Source organism: Scyliorhinus canicula, chromosome 12 (genome assembly GCF_902713615.1).
Source record: "Scyliorhinus canicula chromosome 12, sScyCan1.1, whole genome shotgun sequence".
Classification (NCBI taxonomy): domain Eukaryota; kingdom Metazoa; phylum Chordata; class Chondrichthyes; order Carcharhiniformes; family Scyliorhinidae; genus Scyliorhinus; species Scyliorhinus canicula.
Window position 1 is genome coordinate 134,333,542 of NC_052157.1, and position 27,365 is coordinate 134,360,906.

General features: G+C 49.9%; 1 protein-coding gene across 5 annotated transcripts in view; it reads left to right on the top strand.

Annotated features, from left to right (window-relative positions):
* The window catches only part of pitpnm3 (PITPNM family member 3), an 856,450-nt gene that overhangs the window by 343,047 nt on the left and 486,038 nt on the right, over nucleotides 1–27,365 (top strand). The window contains exon 1 of one of the 5 annotated variants that reach the window (XM_038814214.1): nucleotides 12,167–12,430. The exons of 3 other annotated variants lie outside the window; for them this stretch is intronic. In XM_038814214.1, the coding sequence (XP_038670142.1) occupies nucleotides 12,292–12,430 (139 nt within the window). In that variant the 5' untranslated portion in view covers nucleotides 12,167–12,291. Of the gene's footprint in view, nucleotides 1–12,166; nucleotides 12,431–27,365 lie in introns of those variants that run through there. One more of the 5 variants, XM_038814217.1, reaches the window with a different exon arrangement.

The following is a 27,365-nucleotide window of genomic DNA, read 5'->3' on the forward strand; positions in this document are numbered from 1 at the left end:
CCACACTCAACAGCTCCTCCACCAGTCTCTCCCTCTCCCTCCTCTCCCCCCACTCCCTATGGGCTCGGATGGAGATCAGCTCCCCCTAATCACTGCCTTCAGGGCCTCCCACACCATCCCCACCTGGACCTCCCCAGTATCATTGACCTCGAGGTACCTCTCGATACATCCCCGAACCCTCCTACACACCTCCTCATCAGCCAACAACCCCACGTCCAGACGCCAAAGCGGGCGCTGGTCCCGCGCCTCCCCCATCTCCAGATCCACCCAATGCGGAGCATGGTCCGAAATCGCGATAGCCGAATATTCGGCCTCCTCCACCCTCGGGACCAGTCCCCTGCTCAGAACAAAGAAATCAATGTGGGAATAAACCCTGTGCACATGGGAGTAAAAAGAGTACTCCCTAGCCCTCGGCCTCCCGAACCTCCAGGGATCCAGTCCTCCCATCTGGTCCATAAACCCCCTCAATACCTTGGCCGCCGCTGGCCTCCTGCCTGTCCTTGAACTAGAACGATCCAGTAGGGGATCCAGCACTGTATTGAAGTCCCCCCCATGATCAAGCCCCCCACCTCAAGGCCAGGAATGCGGCCCAACATACGCCTCATGAAACCAGCATCATCCCAATTTGGGGCGAACACATTAACCAACACCACCCTCTCCCCCTGCAGCTTACCGCTCACCATCACATATCTGCCGCCACTATCAGCCACAACCTCAGATGCCTCAAACGCCACCCTCTTCCCCACCAGGATCGCCACCCCCCCGGTTCTTCGAGTCGAGCCCTGAGTGGAAAACATGCCCCACCCACCCCTTCCTCAGACGGACCTGGTCCGCCAGCTTCAGGTGGGTCTCATAGATACATAGATACATAGAACAGTACAGCACAGAACAGGCCCTTCGGCCCTCGATGTTGTGCCGAGCAATGATCACCCTACTCAAACCCACGTATCCACCCTATACCCGTAACCCAACAACCCCCCCTTAACCTTACATTTTAGGACACTACGGGCAATTTAGCATGGCCAATCCACCTAACCCGCACATCTTTGGACTGTGGGAGGAAACCGGAGCACCCGGAGGAAACCCACGCACACACGGGGAGGACGTGCAGACTCCGCACAGACAGTGACCCAGCCGGGAATCGAACCTGGGACCCTGGAGCTGTGAAGCATTTATGCTAACCACCATGCTACCGTGCTGCCTCCTGGAGCATGGCCACGTCCACCTTCAGCCCCTTCAGATGCGCAAACACCCGGGCATGCTTAACCGGCCCATTCAACCCCCTCATGTTCCACGTAATCAGCCGGATCAGGGGGCACCCCGCCCACCCTCCCCCTTCGACTAGCCGTAGCCCATCAACTGCTCGCCCCTGGCCATCACCCATTCGGCCCATTTCCCACGGCGATAGAACCTCAACCCGACCCCCCCCCGAACTCCTCCCTGGCCAATCCAGCAGCAACCCGGTATCCCCCCCCCCCTCCCCCCCCCGCCCCTCCCCCCAGGCTAGGACCCCTCCTAGCCGCGACTCTCCCTCCACTGTGTACTCCCGTGAGCCAGCTGACTTCTGCTGACCCCGGCAGCTCCCGCTCTAACTCCGACCCCATCCGATATGAGGTCCCCCCTCCTCCCCTGCATCAGCTCCTGGGCACCGCTTCAGCGCGGGAAACCCGGTCTAATAGCCATGCCCCTCGCCACCAGCTCCACCCCCTCGTCCCGCAGCGCGGGAAACCAGAGAAACGCCCGCGCTTTCACACTGCCCCACCCCACCAACGCAGCTCCCAAACCGCAGTCCCAACCCAACCACCATCTCCGTACAAACAAAGACACAGATCAACCACAAACCCCAGTACCCCCCTCAGAACACGAAACCATAACCCACATCGTCCGAAAGCGATAGAAAAAACAAAAACAAACAGAATAACCCGCTACAGCATAAACAATGATACATGAATAGAATAGAAAAACTCCCACAGCCCCCAATCTCTAGTTCAAGTCCAGCTTTTCAGCCTGCACAAAGGCCCACGCTTCCTCTGGGGACTCAAAGTAGTGATGCCAGTCCTTGTAGGTGACCCACAGGCGGCAACATGCCGAGCTTCACCTGCTTTCCATGGAGCACCGCCTTCGTCCGGTTAAACCCGGCCCTCCGCTTGGCCACCTCCGCACTCCAGTCCTGGTAGATATGCACTACCGAATTCTCCCACTTACTGCTCCTCACCTTCTTGGCCCATCGGAGAACACACTCCCGGTCGCTGAACCGATGGAACCGCACCAGCACCGCCCGCGGGGGTTCATTCGCCTTAGGCCGCCTGGCCAGCACTCTATGGGCCCCCCCCAGATCTAGGGGCAGATGGAAGGATCCTGCCCCCACCAGCGTGTTCAACATCACGGCCACATAGGCCGGCAGTTCCGACCCCTCCAGCCCCTCCTCGAGGCCCAGGATCCACAGGTTCTTCCTCCGTGACCGGAGCTCCATCTCCTCAAACCGATCTTGCCACTTTTTATGAAGTGCCTCGTGTATCTCCACCTTCCCACAAGGGCCAAAACCTCCTCCTCGCGCTCAAAGGCCTGCTGCTGCAACTCGAGTATTGCTGCACCCTGGGTTGTCTGGGTCTCCAGCAGCTTACTCGTCGTCACCTTCAGGGATTCCAACAACTCCCCTTTCAGCTCCGTGAAATAGTGCAGAAGGGCCGCCTGCTGCTCCTCAGCCCACTGCCTCCACTCCTCAGGGGCTCCACCGGCCGCCATTTTGTCCACCTTCCCCCGCTTTTCCAGGGGAGCTGCTGCCGTTTTTCTCCTCGCCCCACTTCGAGTCCGAACCATAAATCCCAGGGGGTTTTACTCCAGACCCCTTTATCCACCGGGAATCATCGAATCAGCGCCGTTTGGGGCCCTTAAAAGAGCCCACAAGTCCTTTTAAAGCGGGAGCTGCAGAACGTGCGGCTTAGCTCCGCATAGCCGCAACCGGAAGTCGTCTGCCAACCATCTCAATACACTACCCCTGATCTCATGTGCTTTGATTTTACACACTAATCTCTTCCACGGGACTTCTTCAAAACCCTTCTGAAAGTTCAAATAAACCACATCTACTGGCTCCCCTCATCAACTCAACTAGTTACATACTTGAAGAATTCCAGTAGATTTGTCAAGCACGATTTACCCTTCATAAGTCTATGCTGACTCTGACGGATCCTGCCACTATTTACTGAGTGCTTTGCCATATAATCTTTGATAGTGGATTCTCGAATTTTCCCTACTACTGACGTCAGTCTTACTGGTCTACCTCCCTTTTTAAATAGTGGAGTTACATTCGCTAACCACCAATTTCCATTCCATTAGTTTCACATATTTCATAGAATTTACAGTGCAGAAGGCAGCCATTCGGCCCATCGGGTCTACACTGGGTCTTGGAAAGCACCCTACCCAAGCCCACACCTCCAACCTATCCCCATAACCCAGTAACCCCACCCAACACGAAGGGCAATTTTGGACACTAAGGGCAATTTAGCATGGCCAATCCACCTAACCTGCACATCTTTGGACTGTGGGAGGTAACCGGAGCACCCGGAGGAAACCCACGCACACACGGGGAGGATATGCAAACTCCGCACAGACAGTGACCCAAGCCGGGAATCGAACCTGGGACCCTGGAGCTGTGAAGCAATTGTGCTAACCACTATGCTACTGTGCTGCCCTGTACATATACACAAGGAAACTTGGCATACTGATGGCATTATCATGATCAGGTAACCATGCCGATTGTTCACCAGAGAGCTGGCGTTATGTCAAGCCACACTAGCAGACACCTTCAGGTCCAGGGTGGCATCCTGCCTCTAATTGTTTTTAATTGATTCATGGGATGCGGGCGTTGCTGGCTGGGTCAGCATTAGTTACCCATCCCTGATTGCCCATGAACTAAGTGGCTTGTTCAGCTATTTCAGAGGGCATTTTAAGAGTCAACCACATTGCTGTGGATCACATGTAGGCCAGACCAGGTAAGGATGGCTTTCCTACCCTAAAGGGCATCAGTAAACCAGAAGGTTCTTTTATGACAATGGTCATCATTAGACATTTGATTTGAGATTTTTATTGAATTAAAATTTCACCACCTGCTGTGGTGGGATTCGATCAAAGGTCCCCAGAGCATTACCCTGGTTCTCTGGAATACTAGTCCAGTGACAATACCACTACACAACTGCCTCCCCGGAGGCCACCATCAGCGCCTAAGGACCCCAATTATTACTTGAAATGCAACCCACCTTCATTACAGGGATGTGAAAGATGCCGTGTATTAGACTGACTCCAGGGCGGGTCGCCTACAAGAACCACATAGACCAGTCTTCATCGTGAGACTAAACCAAACTCAAAAATACACACTCACATGGCCACCGGATATGATCCTCTGATGCAAGTCTAAGATATGCATTGCTAAATCTGTTGATAAAGTAAGAGGCTTTTTTCATGTTGCTGCTGTGGACAGAAAGACTGTACTGAGTTTGTGCGAGACACCATAGACCTGAGACACATAATGGGAGATAATTGGAGGGGTGGGGGGGGGGGGGCATCTATTGGACTTCGATGACTTTGGAGCTTTACATCAGTTAGAAGAGCCATGCACTTGATGAGAATTTCAGATAAACAAAATATATTTACTGATGTGCGAAGCATATCCAGTGAGTGAACACCGATACCACCTTTATGCTCTCAATATTTCTTGATTTTTCTTACCCTACTGCTATAGCTCATTGCTTCCCCTGCATTGACAGCAGCGGTGGAAGTAGCTTGCTGAAAGCTATACCCTGTTGTCTGTGATGATTTTAGCAGGTGTCCTCTAGAAGGCTGAGGCCTGGAGAGTCCCGGCCTGCATTGGGTCTCCTGTTGTGGGGCAGGTGCATCTTCCTCGGCTTGAGCAGCTGGAGATGCTGGGGTCACAGGTGGATTACCCAGTGATGCTGGCTGAAGCTCCTCTTCCAAGTGGGCCCCCTCCCTGACTCGTTGAGCAGAAGGGGCCACTGGAGGGAGTTCCCCATCCCTCTCTCGCCTAGCCACTGATGATTCTCACTCATGGCTCTTGCAATGGTGCACAGACCCTTGTACTAATCTGACAGAAGCTGCGCATTCTGAAATGAAATGAAAATCGCTTATTGTCGCAAGTAGGCTTCAAATGAAGTTACTGTGAAAAGCCCCTAGTCGCCACATTCCAGCACCTGTTCGGGGAGGCTGGTACGGGAATTGAACCGCGCTGCTGGCCTGCCTTGGTCTGCTTTCAAAACCAGCGATTTAGCCCTGTGCTAAACCAGCCCCTGCTGGACCAAAGTCTTCATGGTCATCGCCATGCTTCCACTGGTGACTTTGCTGTACTGGCATGTCGGCGCCATTGCATCAGATAGAACGTGGACGGACTCCTCCTTCCTCCATTCTGATCTGATGATGATCTCTAATGGCTGTAATAGAGAGAAGAGGTAACGAGTGATTGGCTGGATAGTTACCTACATTAAGGAGCGCTCACATTTTTGAAGGGTGGATGAAAACTAGTGGATGGGACTTCACCGGCTGGTTGGGAGACATCAATCTCGCCTTTGTTGCAGGAATGGTTCCTGTCCTCGCCAGGAAACTCACCTGTTCTTCAAAGGGGCTGGCTGGCCTGGGCTCCAGCAGCGCCCCCACTGTCTGAGATCTCTCCCTGTTGTTGTGGGTGATCCTTTCCTGCATAAAGACAGATGTATAGACTGCAGGACAGATGCCAAAGCAGTTCATAAGCATGTCTCCCTGCTGTGTGTGGTGTGCTGACCAATGTCTGGGTTGAAGATGCGGCCTGTGCAGGATGTGACAAGAGGTAAAAGATGTAACAGTGTGTGGGAGTGAATCAGTGATGATGTATCCTCTGACTGGAACCCTGCCAATCCCGGATGGCCCAATGAGAGTGTGAGTTGAAATTGAGGAGAAGGTTGACTTACCCAGCCAGAGTGGATGAGATCATTCATCTTCTTCCTGCACTTGATAGTGGTCCTCTTCTGCAGCGGGCAGGATCTGCCCGCACTGGTGGCCGCCTGCCTATCCTTGGCAGAGGTTGGTGCTGCCCATTACGGGGGTAAATTATCTTCCGCAGGTCCTCAACTACCTGGAGGAGTGCCGCCAGTGCCTTGTCGCTGATCTTGTCTGCCGCGCCTGTCTCTTCTGAGGGTCATACTCTCCACAACAAGTCCTGGATTGCAGAGAGTCAATGTGTGTGTGGGTGCCGTTTAAATATGATGCCTGGAAATATGAGCTGATGAGGACACGGTGGGGTGGCTGAATCCCAGCCTGTCATGCCACGAGATGTGACGTGTTGATCATACATAATGAGGTGAAAAATGCATGATTTGGCATGGAGATCTGCTACACTGAACGGCAGGAAGCTCACTGACATTCCCACCCATCACCACCCTTAGTTACCGGAGTGAAAAATTCCACCCACGGTGTGGTGATATGATCTGCATACCTGTCTGCCATTGGGCCAGAACGTCGGCTTACCATTGGCCCTGGTCGGTCATGTGCCTCTCGACCGATTGGCCGAGAGGCTGAGTTAACCACGCCTCCATTAACGAGGTATAAATGGTCAGACGCCTGACGATCGTCCTTTCCATTGTAGACGATCGCAGAGCTGTGTTCTAGTCTATTAAAGCCGGACTTTGGTAAATCACTCGCCTCGCGTACAATTGATGGTACATCACACGGTATTTCTACAAACCCAGGCAGAGCCAATAGCAACCCGTCAGTAACCAACCTGAATGTAGCTGATATTCTCGTTGAATACTATTGGTAGGGGTTGTGGGTTTGTGGGGCCGTGGTGGGGTGCGGCAGTGTTCCTTTCTGCTACTGAACACATATTCAACTAGGAGTGTTTACGAGAGGGAAATAGCGGGATCAGCAAGGTTGACAATGACAGCGCAGGTGTCACACCCACATTACATGCATCATATTTAAACGGCATTTATGAATGGTCTCATAAGCTGTATGTGTGGAGGTTCTCCCCGTGTCTGCATGGGTTTCCTGCGGATGCTCCACTTTCTCCCCACGATCCACAAGTATGCAGGTTAGGTGGACTGGCCATACTAAATTTCCCCATAGTGTCCAAAAGATGTACAGATTAGGTGGGATTATGGGGATAGAGTGCGGGAATGGGCATCGGTAGGCTGCTCTTTCAGAGAGGGTTGGCGCAGGCTCGATGGGCTGAATGGCTTCTTTCTGCACTGTACGGTTTCTATGGACTCTCCTATGGATTTTTAAGTGACCACGGGAAAATTTACCAAAAAATATACGCTTAAAAGGAAAGGGAGGTTCCTCCTGTCCACGTACATGCGAAAATTGTGATTGCTTGAGTCGGCTGAAGAACTCCTTCAGTGTGTTCATCAAGAAGGCTGTATGTATCATGAGGAGGACTGGAGGCTTTTATGGTTAAACAATAACTGGTTCATAAGAATGCATCACCATATACATATATACAGGATAGAGTAAAATAAAAGCAAAATGAGATGGGGAGGCAGTGGGGTAGTGGTATTTTCACTGGATTAGTAATCCAGAAACCAAGGATCATGCTCTGGGAACTCAGTTTCAAATCCCACCATGGCAGAAGGTGAAATTTTAATTCAATAAAGATCGGGAATAAAAAGTGTAATAATAGCTACTTCGATTGTCATAAAAACCATCTGTTATCCTTACCTGGCCTGATACACATGTGACTTCAGATCCACAGCAATGTTTTTGACTCTTAAATACCCCTCAGGGATGGACAGTAGATGCTGGCCCAGCCAGCGACGCCCACATCCCATGAATAAAAGAAATGCTGCAGATGCTGGCAATCTGAAACAAAAGCAGAAAACACTGGAAATATTCAACAGGTCTGGTAGCATCTGTGGGGAGAGAAAGAGTTAATGGGTGTGATTCAGCGACCCTGTTGCCCCAGTGTGGACCCAGGCGCATGAGCCACCAAATTGGGCTCCATGCCAGGCACGAAATCTCGCGCGAGTCACCCGACTCGCTATCACTGGGCAAGATCCAGATCTGAATATTTACATGAGCAAATTGCTCATTCAAATACTCACCCAGATTCACCAGGCACCCGGACTCATTAGCCGTTCCTGGGAGACCTCGCCAGGGCGCTGTTTAACACTGGTCCACACAAACATGGACCAGTAACGGCACCTGGGGGTCTCCCAGACCATTAGAGACCCCTGGTGGTCAGGGACAGGGCACCTGGGCAGCTTGGCACTGCCAGCCTGGCACCTAGGCAGTATCGCGCCAGCACTGCTAGGATGTCCAGGTGGAACTGCCAGGATGGGGCAGCATGGTGGCACAGCAGGTAGCACTGCTGCCTCACAGCGCCAGGGACCTGGGTTCAATTCCGACCTCGGGTGATTGTGTGGAGTTTGCACATTCGGCCCATCACTGTATGGGTTTCCTCCAGGCGCTTCGGCAAAGTGCTGTTGGAAAGCTTTGGTTGGCGAGGAACACCCCGCTAAATGCGCTGTCCAGCAGACTTTAACTAGAGTCCGCTGAATCACGCCCAAAGTTTCAAGTCTTGAAGAAGAGTTAAATGGACTCAAAACCTTTGTTTCTCTCTCCTCAGATGTTTTTCCAGTATTTTCTGTTTTTACACAAGATACAGTCTTGACTAGGTGCAATCACCTTGCTGACTCCAACAGACTCACTGCTACCCTACTGCTTCTCCAATCCCACATTAACCCTTAGCCCCCAAACCCTCATGCAACATCAATGACCATCATTAGGGTACAAATGAAGGAATAAAAATTTAACACCATCGACATTAGAAATTGCACACCAGGTTCAACTTCAAGATAGCTAGCAGTGAAAGTTTTTATTTCAGGCAAGGCACCGAAGGGGTTAACTCAGCTAACGATGAGTGCAAAGAAGAAACACCACCTACAATTTCAGGCCCTTTTTCAAACTAAGAAGTTCATCCTTTGCGAAGGGACGCATTATAAACCCGCTTGCATCTCTATTGGAAAGGGGAAGAGTGAAATCACAGTGAGACATTTGGTGCACTATTCATTTTTTAAAAAATGTTAAAATATCATAAATTCGCTCTTGATGTAGCACAACATCATGATGTTGGCATGAAGAAAATAGGTAAAAGAACAGTGTTTTTGTGCAGACAAAATATGAAGGATTACTGTGCTGTCAGCTATAATCTCAGTACTTTATTGTGTTTTCCTTCTGTTGCAGTCTTTCCCTGCAATGTTGAGTTTGAGAGCAATATAAAATAAACAATGACAGACTGGGCTATTGAAAATAAACTTTTTAAAGTCAGCAATGGAACCATAAATGTAGATTCTGCAGTAAGAAGAGATTTGCATTTATTTAGTACATGACATGCAAAAGCATTTCGCAAGCACGTAATTATTTTTGACATATAAGCACTGTTCTTACAAAGGCAAACACTATAGCAATTTGCGCACAAAGATCCATTGAGAGTGAATCCCAGATGGTGAGTTAATCAGTTGTGGATGGTGTTGGTTGGAGACAGAATATTGATCAGCACATCAGCGATCTAGCTCCCAATTATTACGATCCTGGGCAAGATCTCAATAGTTATATGATACTGGAGAGAAACCTCCAAATTAAACTATTTAATTTGTAAGTCTGTGAGGAAAGGATACTTTGCCCCAGGAGTGATTCTACGCACAAATAGGGATATGGTATATTAAAACATTATTACTGACACAATATTACTAACTTTAACCTCATAAAGATAAATAGCTTACAATTACCATTGAACAATGCTCAACAGTAAAACTTAAATCTTTTATCTCCTAACTGCTATCCTTTAATCTCCACTCAAGCAAAACCTTACTCAGGTCAAAATCCACTTTTAAATACAGTTAGCAGACTCAGGACTACTTGCTTTATAGAGATGTATTGGATGTACTGCTTTAAGAGTGAGAGGTCTTTCAGGAACCAGCTTGCAGATTCTTGCTTGTGCCAAACTACTTAACCTGCCAGCCTTTTCAAAAACTGCTGTTCTGTTCCCAGGCAAAATTTAAATTGTTTTGAGAAAAATTGTTGTTCTGTTCACATCCCAATCTTTAACTGAACTCAACACCTGACTGCTTCAGGCCCTGCTCCTCCCATTGACCACATCAACTTGTTAGGACAGGATTGGGCAGGATTGTCTGGTCCCACAGCTGCGTGTTTCTCAGCTGCGCATCGGCGGGATTCTAACGTCCCGCCACTTGACAAAGGGAGTTCCCATTGAAACCAACCCAAGCTATCGCTACACCCGCTGGTGGGGTGCGCTGCCAGAGGCAACCGTGAATCGAAAGAATTCGGGCCAATGTCTCTAATTATCTCCCCTCCAGGGAACCTTCTTTGTATAAACAAAATCCCATTAGCCCTTACTGTTACAATACTTTATGTATCCTTTTTGTAGCTACAAAGTCTGGATGTCTTCCCAGGACATCAAAAGAAATACTGCAGCAGTCACAGATAGACCCTAACCCAGGCTTTTAACCCTTACTGGGCGGCACGGTAGCTCAGTGGTTAGCATTGTTGCTTTACAGCTCCAGGGTTCCGGGTTCAATTCCCGGCTTAGGTCACTGTCTGTGCGGAATCTGCCCGTTCTCTCCCTGTTTGCGTGGGTTTCCTCCAGGCGGTCCGCTTTCCTCCCACAGTCCAAAGACGTGCAGGTAAAATGCACTGGCCCTACTAAATTACCCTTGGTGTCCAAAAATGTTAGGTGGGGTTACTGGGTTACGGGGAAAGGATGGAGCTGTGGGCTTAAATAGGGTGCTCTTTGCAAGGGTCGGTGCAGACTTGATGGGCCAAATGGCCCCCTTCTGAATTGTAGATTCAATGGTTCTATGATACTGCACCAAATACATATAATACAATATATATATGGAATTTATTCACACTTCTTCAAAGAGTACTCTCGACAACCTGAATCTCTGGAACAGATTGATGGGACTTCATTTTATCCTTCCATCCAAAGATAGCCCATCAGACTCTGCAGCACAGTCTCAATGCTACACTGACGTTTCACATAGATAATGTGCTCTAGGAACTCCGAAGCAAAAGTTTTTTTTCATTCATTCACATGATAGGGTGGCACGGTAACACAGTGGTTAGCATTGCTGCCTCACAGCTCCAGGGATCCGGGTTCAATTCTGCCCTCGAATGACTGTGGCATTTGCACTTTCTCCCCTTGTCTGTGTGGGTGTCCTCTGGTTTCTCTAGTTTCCTCTCACAGTCATTTCATTTTTCATTTCATTTCAGTCCACAGATGTGCAGTTTAGGTGGACTGGCCATGCTAAATTTCCCCTTAGTGTCCAAAGATGTGTAGGTTAGGTGGGGTTACGGGGATAGGGCGGGGAGTGGGCCGAGGTGGAGTGCTCTTTCAGAGGATCTGCGCGGACTCAATGGGCCAAATGGCCTCCTTCTGAGCTGTAAGGATTCTATGGTTCTATTCTAGTCTATGGGTCCATGATGCGGGCATTACTGGCTATGCAAAAAGGTCCCTCCTTCAAGATTTACTCAACAATGATCCAGGGCAGACAAATAAAAAATATATGTTTTTTAAATATGTTTATTAAAAATTATTTCATTATAATCAGAACAACCCATAACAATCAAACCGAAAAATACAATATAAGGGAAAAGTTAAAAAAAGAAAACACACCCAACACCTAACTAGCTTAAACACAAAATACTAACCAAATCCCCTAACAGCTGACAGCGACTAACTCTTTAAGAAAAGGAAATGAATGGTTGCCATTGTTGGTGTAAAATTTCTGCTGAGACAGTGAACTTTGGACTAAGAGTGACTCTAACAGATGTATCCTCCAAAAACAATGGGTCAGTGATGACCAGTGCTCCAAGGACTGCAGGAGTTGTTATTCTAAGCTGTCAAAACAGCTGCGAGAGGTCCAAATCCACATCTAGGACTGGCAACTTATGACCTGGTGAATGGCAATTCATGACCTTGTGTAATCACGTGCACAACATATTGATTGGACGAATGTAACATACTGTGTAAAGAATTGATAACTATTTCCGGAATGAACAGCGATACTAAGAGAATTGATTGGCTGTATGTAAATGAGAATGCGAACGAAGTCTGTTTTTGAAAGAGTATATTAACCCAGTTTAAGCCACAGCTCAGTGAGAAAGTGTGCCGGCAAGACTGAGGAGTCTCGGACCTTTCTCCCAGAGCTCTGCAACAATAAATTGCTTCTTTTGCTCACTTTAAGGTCTACTTGTGAATATTTTCACGCAACAAATCGTGTCAAGAACAGGATGCCGCGGAGCTGGGTGCCGCTCGAGCCAGTGAACCAGGCAAGTAGTCAAACTTTTGACCGCCAAAAATTAGAGTCACACGGCGAGACGGACGAACGGCGAAGCGGTATCCAATGGATCATGTATCGAGACCACGTGAGTAAGGGACTCAGTTTAATTCTTTGTGCTTTATGTTATTAAATGCATTGTGATAATCGGCTGCTCGAGAACCTGTACTGAGCCTGAATTAAGAGAATCATTGTGCCCCACGTAAAGGCCAGAGTTAGTTGGGAATCCGAGGCGCACAGACGGTCGAGTGTTAACGGTCACAGGATTTATTCATATACCGAGATATAGTGACAAGCCAGGACCATCACTTCAAGTGAGTGGACGATTGGTAAAGCCTCTGAACACAGTTGCCTAGGGGAACCGGAGATGCGGTTGATAGACGACACTGTTAACAAGTCATGGAAAAGAGAGGTAAAAAGCCGCTCTTTTGGGGGTCCCTCAGGATCCTGGAGTTTGGCGTTCGGACAAGAACGAAAGGTCCTAGTACAGAGAGTGATCAAAGATGGGTTGGATCCCGACGCAGCCCCCGTAGCACAAAGAAAATGGTGGGATAAACAGAAGCGAGGCACGACCAAAAAGGCGGGGGTCATCTCAGTTCACCAGTTAGTAACAAGTATAAATTATGTTCAGGCAACAATAAGACAAAGTACTGACCTTTTAAACGGCTCCCGCTGAGAAAATCCACCCCCATATGCCTCCGCCCCCTACACGTTCAGGACGAAGGACAAATGACTAAAATTGAATGCACCCCTGTCCAATGTTATGTTAATGTCGCACATGATAGATATAATGACTTCACACCACTAGAGAAACAGGCTATTTTGAAAGATTTATGCCGGGATTATCCCCTAACCAGCGGAGCGGGCCTTATCAGCGCTGAGGAGTGGCGTGAACCACTCTGGCATCGGGCTGCCCGGAAGGTGCAGGGGGCTAGGCCGCGCTGGCGGGGTTGGCGCATTGCCAACCGATGCCGAAGGGCTTCAGCCGGCCGGCGCAAGTTGGCACATGCGCGGGAGTGCCAACGTGTGCTGGCATGATCCCAGCGCATGCGCAGGCGGGTTCTTCTCTGTGCTGGCCATGGTGGATGTTTACAGCGGCTGGCGCGGAGGGAAAGAGTGCCCCCACGGCACAGGCCCACCCACGGATCGCTGTGCCCCGATTGCGGGCCAGGCCACCGTGGGGAGCACCCCCCGTGGCAGAGATCCCCCCGCACCCCCCCCCCCCCCCCCCCCCCCCCCCCCCCCCCCGAGGACTCCGCAGGCCGCCTGCAGAGCCAGGTCCTTCCGGTAAAGACCTGGTCTAATCCAAGCCGACGGGACAGGCTGAAAATGGGCAGTCGCTCAGCCCATCGCGGAGCGGAGGATCGGCGGGGGGGACACTGCCAACGGCCCCCGACCGGTGCGACTCAATTCCCACCCCCGCCGAAAAACCGGCGCGGAGAATCCGGCAGCCGGTGTCGGGGTGGCGGGGCGGGATTCATGACGCTCCCCCCCCGGCGATTCTCTGGCCCGGCAGGAGGTCGGAGAATCCTGCTCTTGGGCACCCATAGCCCCCGTAGTAAAAGTGCAGACCTTTGGAGGATACATCTGTTAGAGTCATCTGAATCCAAACTTCACTGTCCCAGCAGAAAATTTACACCAACACCATCTTAGGTTGAACCTCTCCACCGATCACCCTATTGTGAACCAGACCTTCTCCAAATGCAGAAATGACATGAGATCACCCAGCCAAGCAGAGGCACGAGGCGGAGTGAGAGACCTCCACCCAAATAATATTCACCTCCGAGCTATCAGCAAGGCAAAGGGAAGGACATCCGCCTTCATCCCAGGCTGTATCACTGGTGAATGCGACACCGCAAATATGGCCACCAGCAGACACAGATCCAAATCTACTTGGACGATCTCTGACATGGTGTTAAAGAAATGTGCTCAGAAGACTATCAACTTGGGACAGGACCAGAATATATGCGTATGGTTAGCTAGCCCACGAGAACAGCGCTCACATTTATCCTCAACCCCAGGGAAGAACCTGCTCATCCTAGTCCTGGTCAAGTGCGGCCCATACAAATCCTTAAACTGAATCAGACTCAGCCAAGCACATGAAGATATGGAGTTGACTCTGTGAAGGGCCTCACTCCCCACCTCACCATTAAGAGAGGGACCCAGTTCATCGTCCCATTTCGCCCTCACGCCATTCAAAGGAGCAGAATCCGTTGAAAGGACATGGCTGTGTCTGTCGGAAATAAACCCCCAGTTTAGGTTATCCAGAGACAGAATCATCTTCAAATGGGAAAAGGCTGGCGCCAAAGGAAAGGAGGGAAAAGCTATACGTGAAAAACCGCAAGCTTGGGAATACCCAAAGAGATTGGAACTGGGCAGCTGGAATTTCTCAGCCAACTCCTTAAAATGAGCAAACCTGTCCTCCACACCCTTAGACTCCAAATCACTCCACTCCCTTCCCTACAAATTTTAAATGTCGAGTCTAAACCAGTGATGTACCATCAATTGGACGCGAGGCATGATGAAGGTCCAAACTTAGGCTTTAATCAGCTAGTTGTTAGCCCGGTGGTCGACTACAGAGAAAGGCCGACCGCCGGGAACTCTGGATACTTATACCCCGCCTCGGAGGCGGGGTCTACTTGCCTCTCGACCAATTGGTGAGCAGTCACATGACTAGTCCCAGCCAATCAGAGGAGAGGCACATGACCAGCCAGGGCCAATGGGAAACCAATGCTCTGCACCAATGGCAGTGCTCCCATTCATACCACCACAACCAGCTGGTAGGAACAGGTGATTGCTAAATATGGGGGCGAGTGAAGGCAGGGAAAGGAGCTTGAAATGCTGCCGAAACTGTTCCCGAATTCTCAGGGAGGAGACGACCATTGGATTCGTGGGGAATCTTACAGGGATAAATGGCAACGGTGCAGTAACTATTGCATGGAGACTAGAGGTAGTCCTCATATGGACCCATATTGACCTGGGATAACGAAGCTACAATAATATTTTCTGAATATTGGCTGCCCAATAATAAACCAAAAAATTGGGAAGGACCAGGTGCCCTGATTGTCTGTCCCTTTGAAGTAGAACCCTACGGATTCTGGGAGTCTTACCTGCCCAAATACAAGAAGATATTAATTTGTTGACCTTAATAAAAAAAACAATTTGGAGAGAAAAATGGAGAGACACATAAAAGAGAAATAAAAATCTTGAGAACACGATCATTTTAATAGTCTGAACCTACCCGCCAAGGATAGAGGTTATTCCACCTCTGCAAGTGTACCTTAATACCAGTCCTGCCTCATTCCCATGCTCAAAGGGAAATTATTAGAGATCAGGGCATTGGTATGCACACTGACAGTGGGGGCCCTATACAACAGACAAATCCAAGAAATAAATTTGTGGCCAAAACCAAACCTCCCAAGAATCTCAAATAAAAACTCCCTCTCTACTCTATCCAGATATACAATCACCTCAGCCCACCCCCATATCTTTGATCATGGGGGCCTGGGCTTCAAAAGTCTGATTCGTATTGCACAGAGCCACTCAAATAGGGGCCAAGGCCTCTGAGTTTGATATTTTGAGATCCTCCGACTCAATTCGTTGGTGCTGCCGATGAGCTCTCAGAGACCTCAGACTCCGCCAATGGGTTTCTGCTCACAACCTTCTCTTTCATGTTTGTTTGGGCATTTCAGTCATATACGACCTTTAATGCAATCTATGGGACTAAGAAAAGGGGCAGAAAATACAGTACCCCAGCGGGAGCCACCTTGTGCGCATTTCTCCCCCTACATTACGCCATCGGAAATCCACAGGATAAGCAAAGATGAAAACACATCCAATTTGGAGACTTGAGTGTGGAGACAACTGACAAAGCAGTGCAATAAACCGTGCTGATGTGGACAAGAAAGTATTGGGAGGACCATATTTGACAGTCCACAAGGTTCCATGTGCTGAGCTGCGCATCAGCTACATTTGGTGGGTCAGATTGTATTCGCTTTGCGCTAATGATTGGTGGTTGACGTCTATAAAAGGGACTAACCTGATGGGATGCATAAAAGTTAGCATGGATGGAAGATTGGTTAGCTCATAGGAAACAGAGAGTTGGGTTGACAAACTGTAACTAGTGGAGTGCTGCAAGGATCAGAGATGGGGCCTCAACTAATTACAATCGATATTCATGACTTGGATGAAGGAACACAGTGTTTTGTAGCTAACTTTGCTGATGACCCAAAGATAGGTAGGAAACCAAATTATCAGGAGGATATAAAGGGATTTGCGCAGGTTAAGTATGGCAGATGGAGTGTAATGTGGGAAAATGTGAACTTGTCCACTTTGGCAGGAAGAATAAAAAAGCAGAATATTATTTAATGAGAGAAGGTTCAGAGAATTATGCACTGCAGAGAAGGTTCACAACTCCTGGAATTCATGAAAATGAAAATTGCTTATTGTCACGAGTAGGCTTCAATGAAGTTACTGTGAAAAGCCCCTAGTCGCCACATTCCGGCGCCTGTTCAGGGAGGCTGTTACGGGAATCGAACCATGCTGCTGGCCTGCCTTGGTCTGCTTTCAAAGCCAGCGATTTAGCCCAGTGTGTTAAGAATTCATGATGCAGTATGCAATAGATGATGCAGTATGCAATAGAGTTCCCAGACTGGACAATGTCCATGGCTAATGGTGGAGTTTGTAGGATGTGACATTTGAGGATGCAGTCACTGAACCCGGCACTCGTGACATCATCTTGCGACCAGATCCTCGGAGCTTGACTCCCGGCATTGGTCTCCATGGTTATCTGCTTCGACTGCCTTTTGAGCATGTGTATAGTGGGTGGGTGGGGGGGGGGGGGGGGGGGGGGGGGTCCTGTGCCTTGTGGTTTAAAATCATCTCTGCTCCTTTCTACCTCTTTCACGGATGCCGGCAGTGCAGTGCTCATAAATCTTGGAGCCCACAATCTTCGATATTGTGGCATTCTTTTTTCCTCTATGGCTGCCCGCACTTGCACAAGCAGCTGTCCACCTCCCCTTTGAGTTGCAGGCTAGCTTCACATGGTGCTATCCACCCCTGCTGCTGAAGTCCAGCCAATCAGTAGTGGCGTTGTGCGGCCTAGACTCTGAATGCATTGAAATGAGCGGTCACATGAAGTTGGTACGCTGCCTGCATTGAAAACAATGGCAAGGGTTAATCAAACATCTTGCCCCCTGGCCTCATTTGCAAGAGCTATCGAATTTAGGCCCCCTCTCTGTAGTGAGTTCAGTTAATAGTTTTAGATTCCTGCACAGTCGATGGAATTTTTGAATTATAGTTTGTGACATTTAATTTGAACATCAATTAGCATTTTAAATAGGAAATTAAAGAAATATATATTGTTGAGAAAAAAATGGAATTAATAAAACTGATGAAGACTTCCTATTTCTTTTTTTTTTATAAATTTAGATTACCCAATTATTTTTTCCAATTAAGGGGCAATTTAGCGTGGCCAATCCACCTACTCTGCACATTTTTGGGTTGTGGGGGCGAAACCCACGCAGACACGGGGAGAATGTGCAAACTCCACACAGACAGTGACCCAGAGCCGGGATCGAACCTGGGACCTCAGCGCCGTGAGGCGGTTGTGCTAACCACTAGGCCACCGTGCTGCCCCAAGACTTCCTATTTCTGTCTCCACAGATAAGACATTCCATCAACTGTATTGTTTTATAACTTTCTTTTTTAATTTGTTCTAAATTAGTTCCTTATTGGATTCCTAATCATGCTTCTTAATGGTGTTTTGAATATGGGTTGCCATGGCAACTGTCGACGGTGCTTTTTCCCTATTCTATTGCACTTCTAATTAAATATTTTCTTCACTTTTTGTGATATTTCCTTCGGGTGCCATAACCATTTTTCCCATCGTATGATAAGAAGCTTGGGACGCTAGAACATTCTAGTACATCAGAAGCCAGTCGGCGACGTCATGCAATAGCTCTCAACAGTTCACGGGCATAATCATCAGCCATGTTGATCTATGGCTATTAGGAGACACTGCAGCAAGTGACTATTTCCTCCTTGGTTAGTGGTCATTGCTTTATTCCTGTCACCAGCCAACCTTTTTGGAAGGAAGTGGAATATAACATTTACCCAATGTCGCTGAGGTCGAATCTCTGGAAATTTTATTGCAAACGTGCAGCTTTGAGCCTTTCAAATTGAAGTCTGCTTTTCATCTAGCTTGTTCAATAAATGCTTCCTCGGATTAAGTTCCGTGTGGGATTCAAAAAGCTTTTCAAATTGGCAGGTGGGTATGTCTTGTCACCGCTCTAGCATCAATAGATTCATTGACCATCAGCCCTGGCTGAGGATGCTAGAGACTTAAGACCATAAGAAATAGGAACAGGAGTAGGCCATTCGGCCCATCGAACCTGCTCTGCCATTCAATCATGGCTGACCCAACATTTCTCTCGTCCACTTTCCTGCCCTTTCCATGTAATGCGTGATTCTCTTACAGCTCTCTCAGTTCCAAAGACTCACAACCCTCAAGAGAAGAAATTCCTCCTCTTCTCAGTCTTAAATTGGCACCTCTTTATTCTGGTACTGTGAGCTCTGGTCCTATTGTTGAGGATTAGGCAGGATCATTATTTACTATAATCCAATAGGCAAGGAAGGAAACAAAGGAAAGACAGAAAAGGGGAAAATCTTAAACTGACATGTCAGAACCTGAGGATCAGAGTGAAAGAATAAGTTGGAGAGAATGCAGGCATAGAGACGGCAAAACTCACTTTGATTATAGAGAAGTACATGTTCAATTGTAGGTGTAATGAACTCCAATTGGCTTTATTGGTTGGCCAATTGGAGTATGAGCTCCCTCAATGATAGCTCATTGAGGGAGCCCATATAATCACCTGTGTAGGCTTGTGAGCCAATCTTAAGTTGACTGGACTGCTAGCAGCACTGTTTGCAGCTGCTCCTGTAATATCGTTATTGTAAATAAATATTGGTGTGGTGACGGAACTCCTGCCTCCCGTGGATTACTACAGTGGTGACGAGGATGGGATTTAAAGTAGACGAGTCAGGCTTACATCCATTAGAAGACAGGGTAAGGGCAATAAAAGAAGCCCCAGCTCCCACCACAATCCAGGAGTTACGATCATTTCTAGGGTTGGTAACCTATTATGGAAAATTTATTGAAAATAGGGCGTCCATCCGAGAACCCCTCCACCAGCTACTAAAAAAGAGGCAAGAATGGAAATGGTCCACCCGCCAAAACCGAGCATTTAGGGACATTAAGGAACAGCTGTCATCCGAAAGTGTCCTAGAGCATTATGACCCAAGGAAGGAGTTGATGGTCACTTGTGATGCATCCCCCTACGGGGTAGGAGCCGTCTTAGCCCATCGAGGAAGGAATGGGGAAGAACGGCCAATAGCCTATGCTTCGCGGACCTTGGCGATGGCTGAGAGGAAGTACGCCCAAATCGAGAAGGAAGGACTGGCGGTGATATTCGCAGTAAAAAAATTTCACTAGTATCTGTACGGGCGGAAAGTCACCATAGTGACGGACCATAAGCCGTTATTTGGATTATTAAAAGAAGACAAGTCAATACCCCCGATTGCATCAGCTAGAATCCAACGCTGGGCGTTGCTACTGGCGGCGTACAGATACGTTCTGGAGCACAGACCGGGAACATGAGTAGCACATGCAGATGCTTTGAGCAGACTTCCCCTCCCGGACACTCCGCCGCAAATACCAAAAGTAGAGGAGACAGTAATGACTCTAAATTTTTTGGACACCCTACCAGTAGACGCACAACATATTCGGTTGTGGATGCAAAAAGACCCAGTTATAGCCAAGATGAAGCATTTACTGCTAACAGGGGAACTGGAAAGACCAGTGGAGCCCCAGATGCACCCATACTGGAGCAGAAGGGACCAAATAACCGTAGAAGACGGTATCCTATTATGGGGAGCCCGGGTAATCGTCCCAGCTCAGGGCCGTCAGGCAATCTTAACTGAGTTACATCACGGACACCCAGGGGTGTCTAAAATGAAGATGCTAGCTCGAAGCTACGTTTGGTGGCCAGGTTTGGACACAGACATAGCAGCCTTGGTACGTCGGTGCCAGGAGTGCCAACAGGGGCAAAGAGTGCCACCAGCGGCGCCATTGCACCCGTGGGAATGGCCAGGCAGACCGTGGACCCGTCTGCATATTGACCATGCCGGCCCTTTCATGGGCTCAATGTTTTTGGTGATAGTGGACGCCCACTCCAAATGGTTGGACGTCCACCGGGTAAACACGGCAAGCACAGCATCGACAATTGAAAAGCTCAGGGCCTCGTTTGCAACACATGGACTTCCGGAGGTATTGGTGTCGGACAACGGAACGGCATTCACAAGTGGGGAATTTGGAAAATTCCTGAAGGAAAACGGAGTCCGTCACATCAAAACGGCCCCTGACCATCCAGCGACCAACGGCCTGGCAGAGAGAGCGGTCCAGACACTTAAAGCGGGACTCAAGAAGCAGCCGGCAGCGTCAATGGACACAAAGCTCTCCCGCTGGCTGTTTGATTACTGGACCATACCGCATTCCACAACAGGCATACCGCCAGCTGAACTCTTAATGGGAAGGCGGCTGTGAACGAGGCTGAGTCTCCTTTTTCCAAATTTAACGGGGAAAGTGGAGAAACATCAGGAGGCCCAACGCAGGGGGCATGATAATAGTCGGCAGCAGAGACATTTCCAGGTGGGGGCACCGGTTTGGGTCAAGAATTATGGAAATGGACCAACGTGGGTCAAAGGCACGGTAGAGTCCCAAACAGGGCCCATATCCTATGAGGTTTCAATAGGAGGTAAGGTGCTGAAGAAACACCTAGGCCAAATAAGGGCAGCGGAACCACACCTGGAGGCAGGCGAAGCAGGACCGCCTCCAGCTGGGATAGCCCAGATGGAAAGGATACCCACACCCCAGCCCCGAGCAATTTCTCCAGACCCCGTCATCCAGGCATCAGAGTCAGAGATGGATACACTCGACGAGGCCGCCGCGACACCTCTCCCCGAGGAGGAGGAAGAACAACTTCCAAGGAGGTCATCAAGGAAAAGACGGGCACCTATAAGGTACACCCCGCACACTTCAGAGAACGACCCGGCGGACCACACAGAGGTGACAGACCCAGACATGAGGAGCAGGAAGAAGCTCAGAGGAATGCCAGCTGGCAGGAATTCCTCGGACCTTGGGGGGGGGGGGGGGGGGGGGGGTGTAATGAACTCCAATTGGCTTTATTGGTTGGCCAATTGGAGTATGAGCTCCCTCAATGATAGCTCATTGAGGGAGCCCATATAATCACCTGTGTAGGCTTGTGAGCCAGTCTTAAGTTGACTGGACTGCTAGCAGCACTGTTTGTAGCTGCTCCTGTAATATCGTTATTGTAAATAAATATTGGTGTGGTGACGGAACTCCTGCCTCCCGTGGATTACTACAGTCGTCATTCATATCTACGACAGATGAGTTGTCTTCATTCTCATGTTGACACTGTTGCAAAGCACAGCGATAGGCCTTAACATTGCAATGCATAGAATTTACAGTGCAGAAGGAGGCCATTCGGCCCATCGAGTCTGCACCGGCTCTTGGAAAGAGCACCCTACCCAAGGTCAACACCTCTACCCTATCCCCATAACCCAGTAACCCCACCCAACACTAAGGGCAATTGTGGACACTAAGGGCAATTTAGCATGGCCAATCCACCTAACCTGCACATCTTTGGACTGTGGGGGGAAACCGGAGTACCCGGAGGAAACCCACGCACACACGGGGAGGATGTGCAGACTCCGCACAGACAGTGACCCAAGCCGGAATCGAACCTGGGACCCTGGAGCTGTGAAGCGATTGTGCCTTCCACAATGCTGCCCTTCCTCACTGCTTCTCCTATTTTTCTGCCAGAGGGTTAGCAGACACTCAAGGCCTTATTTTAATGTTGCCTAACAGGTGGGAATGGAATGGATGGGGTGGTTAAAATCACTTTGGATCCCCACCGCCATTTTAACATCAGAATTCTTACGTTTGGGGGGAGTACCCTGCCATGGGCCTCATTAACATGGAGAGGTCACATTCCATTATCATTGTTCCGTACCCCAACACCAATGTAACTCAATACTGTAGAACCGCCACCTCACCCCGAAACCCCTCCTCAAACTTTCTGCGCGTGGAGGCGGCGGAAATTATATATTTTAAAAAAGGCCCTCAATTGCAACTCAGCAGATCATGCTTGTCTGGTTTGCCAGGAGACTTCCTGTCTTCCAGATTGCTTTTTTCACACTTTTTTCTTCTGTTGAACTGAGTTTTGCTGAAAATTCAAACAGCTTGTGCTAGTAAGATGGGCATTCCCCTGGCAATTCCTCTTGCCTTTAGCGAAATTGTGAATGAAAAGGATTTACAGATGAATGATGTGAAACACTCCACCTGGGGCCTGTAGCGGAGGCCCAGAGTTACCCACACACGGGGTGGGGGGGGGGGGGGGGGGGGGGGGGGCTGCACTGATTCTGCCAGGCTGCGAGTATTTTAAAGGAGATGCCACCGATATGTCGTCAGGGAGAAATTTCCAAAGGCCAAGATTCTGCCTGTGATGTGTATCTTACACAGGCAGTAAAACCACCCTACCAGAAAAATCTTGACATCAATTTCATTTAAAATGTTCAGTACATCATTTGACATCAATAGATGATATTTGGAACTGAGTTGTGTGCCGGTCCACACTGCCACCTGCTCCCAATAATATTCCTACTCCACCCCCACCCCCTTGCTACCAATCTCGATGATGCTGGCCCCTATCCTCCCATCGGCCTTGATTCTGTTAGATGTTTCCCCTATTCCCCCCTTGCCTCCTGATCTCGATGTTGCTGGCCCCTCCCCCCCGACATGATGGTCCCTTCTCCCCTCACCCCTTTACCCCCGACCTCAGTCATGCTGGTCCCTCCCCTAAACTCACGATGGTGCTGGACTCTCTCCTCTCTCCCCCAATCTCAATGCTGCTGGCCCCCTTCCACTCCCCACACCCTTCCCAAATCCTCAATGTTGCAGGTTCCTATACTGCCCTCCTCCCTCCCCCACCCCTGCAATCGTAACTTGCTGGTCCCTTCTCCACTACTTACATTTCCATGCTATCCCCGTGCTCCCACACAATTGAAATCTCCCCCAGACTCCCCGGACCCCAATGTGGGACTGGCCATGTTGTTGGAGAGCTGCACCGTCACTTCTGGCTTTGGGCCCGTCTCCAAACGCCTCACCAGCATGGTGGAGAGGAGGGAGAACATTGCTTCTGGGGGGTGGGGGAGTTGGGGAGGGTGAGGGGTGAGGAGGAAACTGATCCAGGAGGGAAGGTGGTGAAGGGGGGGGGGGGGGTTAGTGAGAGGAGGTGGGAGAAAGTGGGAAGAGTGGGAGTTGAGGGGAAGAGGGGTGGTGGGAGAGGGGCGGGTGAAGAGAGAGCATGTTGCAATCTGGAATGGGAGGTTATTCTAGGTGCTGTGGTGCTATGGTGTGGGGGCAGAAGGAGTTGCTGCAATCTGGGATGGCTGGGCAGAGGGGCCAGGAAGGTGCTGCCTTCTAGGAGTGGGGTTAGGTGCTGCAATATGGGGATGGGGTTGGTTCTGCAATCTGGGGGTGGGGTTAGATGCTGTAATATGGGAGTGGGGTTAGGTTCTGCAATCTGGGGGTGGGGTTAGGTGCTGCAATATGGGAGTGGGGTTAGATGCTGTAATATGGGAGTGGGGTTAGGTTCTGAAATCTGGGGGTGGGGTTAGGTGCTGCAATATGGGAGTGGGGTTAGGTTCTGCAATCTGGGGGTGGGGTTAGGTGCTGCAATCTGGGAATGGGGTTAGGTTCTGCAATTTGGGGGTGGGGTTAGGTTCTGCAATCTGGGGGTGGGGTTAGGTGCTGCAATCTAGGAGTGGGGTTAGGTGCTGCAATCTGGGGGTGGGGTTAGGTGCTGCAATATGGGGTGGGGTTAGGTTCTGCAATATGGGGGTGGGGTTAGGTTCTGCAATATGGGAGTGGGGTTAGGTGCTGTAATATGGGAATGGGGTTAGGTGCTGCAATATGGGGTGGGGTTAGGTTCTGCAATATGGGAGTGGGGTTAGGTGCTGCAATATGGGAGTGGGGTTAGGTGCTGTAATATGGGAATGGGGTTAGGTGCTGCAATATGGGGGTGGGGTTAGGTGCTGCAATATGGGGGTGGGGTTAGGTGCTGTAATATGGGAATGGGGTTAGGTGCTGTAATCTGGGGGTGGGGTTAGGTGCTGCAATCTGGGAATGGGGTTAGGTGCTGTAATATGGGAATGGGGTTAGGTGCTGCAATATGGGGGTGGGGTTACGTGCTGTAACCTGGGGGTGGGGTTAGGTGCTGCAATATGGGAGTGGGGTTAGGTGCTGCAATATGGGGGTGGGGTTAGGTTGTGCAATCTGGGGGTGGGGTTTGCTGCTGCAATCTGGGATGGGGTTAGGTGCTGCAATATGGGAGTGGGGCTAGTTGCTGCAATATGGGACTGGGGTTAGGTGCTGCAATATGGGAGTGGGGTTAGGTGCTGCAATATTGGACTGGGGTTAGGTGCTGCAATCTGGGGTGGGGTTAGGTGCTGTAATAAGGAGTGGGGTTAGGTTCTGCAATATGGGAGTGGGGTTAGGTTCAGCAATATGGGAGTGGGGTTAGGTTCAGCAATCTGGACTGGGGTTAGGTTCTGAAATCTGGGGTGGGGTTAGGTGCTGTAATATGGGAGTGGGGTTAGGTGCTGCAATCTGGGAATGGGGTTAGGTGCTGTAATATGGGAATGGGGTTAGGTGCTGTAACCTGGGGGTGGGGTTAGGTGCTGCAATATGGGAGTGGGGTTAGGTGCTGTAATATGGGAATGGGGTTAGGTGCTGTAACCTGGGGGTGGGGTTAGGTGCTGCAATATGTGAGTGGGGTTAGGTGCTGTAATATGGGGTGGGGTTAGGTTCTGTAATATGGGGATGGGGTTAGGTTCTGCAATATGGGAGTGGGGTTAGGTGCTGCAATCTGGGGGTGGGGTTAGGTGCTGCAATATGGGGGTGGGGTTAGGTTCTGCAATCTGGGGGTGGGGTTTGCTGCTGCAGTATGGGAGTGGGGTTAGATGCTGCAATATCGGACTGGGTTTAGGTGCTGCAATATGGGGGTGGGGTTAGGTGCTGCAATATGGGGGTGGGGTTAGGTGCTGCAATATGGGGGTGGGGTTAGGTGCTGCAATATGGGAATGGGGTTAGGTGCTACAATATGGGGGTGGGGTTAGGTGCTGCAATATGGAGTGGGTTTAGGTGGTGCAATATCGGACTGGGTTTAGGTGCTGCAATATGGGAGTGGGGTTAGGTGCTGCAATATGGGGTGGGGTTAGGTGCTGCAATATGGGGTGGTGTTAGCTGCTGCAATATGGGGTGGGGTTAGGTGCTGCAATATGGGAGTGGGGTTAGGTGCTGCAATATGGGAGTGGGGTTAGGTGCTGCAATATGGGAGTGGGGTTAGGTGCTGCAATATGGAGTGGGGTTAGGTGCTGCAATATCGGACTGGGGTTAGGTGCTGCAATATGGGAGTGGGGATAGGTGCTGCAATCTTGGGTGCGGTTAGGTGCTGTAATATGGAGTGGGGTTAGGGACTGTAATATGGGAGTGGGGTTAGGTTCACCAATCTGGGGGTGGGGTTAGGTGCTGCAATATGGGAGTGGGGTTAGGTTCTGTAATATGGGAGTGGGGTTAGGTGCTGCAATATGGGAGTGGGGTTAGGTGCTGTAATATGGGAGTGGGGTTAGGTGCTGCAATATGGGAGTGGGATTAAATGCTGTAATAAGGGAGTGGTTTTAGGTGCTGCAATCTGGGGTGGGGTTAGGTTCTGCAATCTGGGGGTGGGGTTAGGTGCTGTAATATGGGAGCGGGGTTAGGTGCTGCAATATGGGAGCGGGGTTAGGTGCTGCAATATGGGAGTGGGGTTAGGTGCTGCAATATGGGAGTGGGATTAAGTGCTGTAATATGGGAGTGGTTTTAGGTGCTGCAATCTGGGGTGGGGTTAGGTTCTGCAATATGGGGGTGGGGTTAGGTGCTGTAACCTGGGGGTGGGGTTAGGTGCTGTAATATGGGAATGGGGTTAGGTGCTGTAATATGGGAGTGGGGTTAGGTGCTGTAATATGGGAATGGGGTTAGGTGCAGTAATACGGGAGTGGGGTTAGGTGCTGTAATATGGCGTGGGGTTAGGTGCTGTAATATGGGAATGGGGTTAGGTGCTGTAATATGGCGTGGGGTTAGGTGCTGCAATCTGGGGGTGGGGTTAGGTGCTGTAATATGGGAGTGGGGATAGGTGCTGCAATCTGGGGGTGGGGTTAGGTGCTGTAATATGGGAGTGGGGTTAGGTGCTGTAATATGGGAATGGGGTTAGGTGCTGTAATATGGGAGTGGGGATAGGTGCTGCAATCTGGGGGTAGGGTTAGGTGCGGTAATATGGAGTGGGGTTAGGTGCTGCAATCTGGGAATGGGGTTAGGTGCTGTAATATGGGAATGGGGTTAGGTGCTGTAACCTGGGGGTGGGGTTAGGTGCTGTAATATGGGGTGGGGTTAGGTTCTGCAATATGTGGGTGGGGTTAGGTTCTGCAATCTGGGAGTGGGGTTAGGTGCTGCAACCTGGGGGTGGGGTTAGGTGCTGCAATATGGGGGTGGGGTTAGGTTCTGCAATCTGGGGGTGGGGTTTGCTGCTGCAGTATGGGAGTGGGGTTAGGTGCTGCAATATCGGACTGGGTTTAGGTGCTGCAATATGGGAGTGGGGTTAGGTGCTTTAATATGGGGTGGTGTTAGGTGCTGCAATATGGGAGTGGGGTTAGCTGCTGCAATATGGAGTGGGGTTAGGTGCTGCAATATGGGGGTGGGGTTAGGTGCTGCACTATCGGACTGGGGTTAGGTGCTGCAATATGGGAGTGGGGTTAGGTGCTGCAATCTGGGGTGGTGTTAGGTGCTGCAATATGGGAGTGGGGTTAGCTGCTGCAATATGGAGTGGGGTTAGGTGCTGCAATATCGGACTG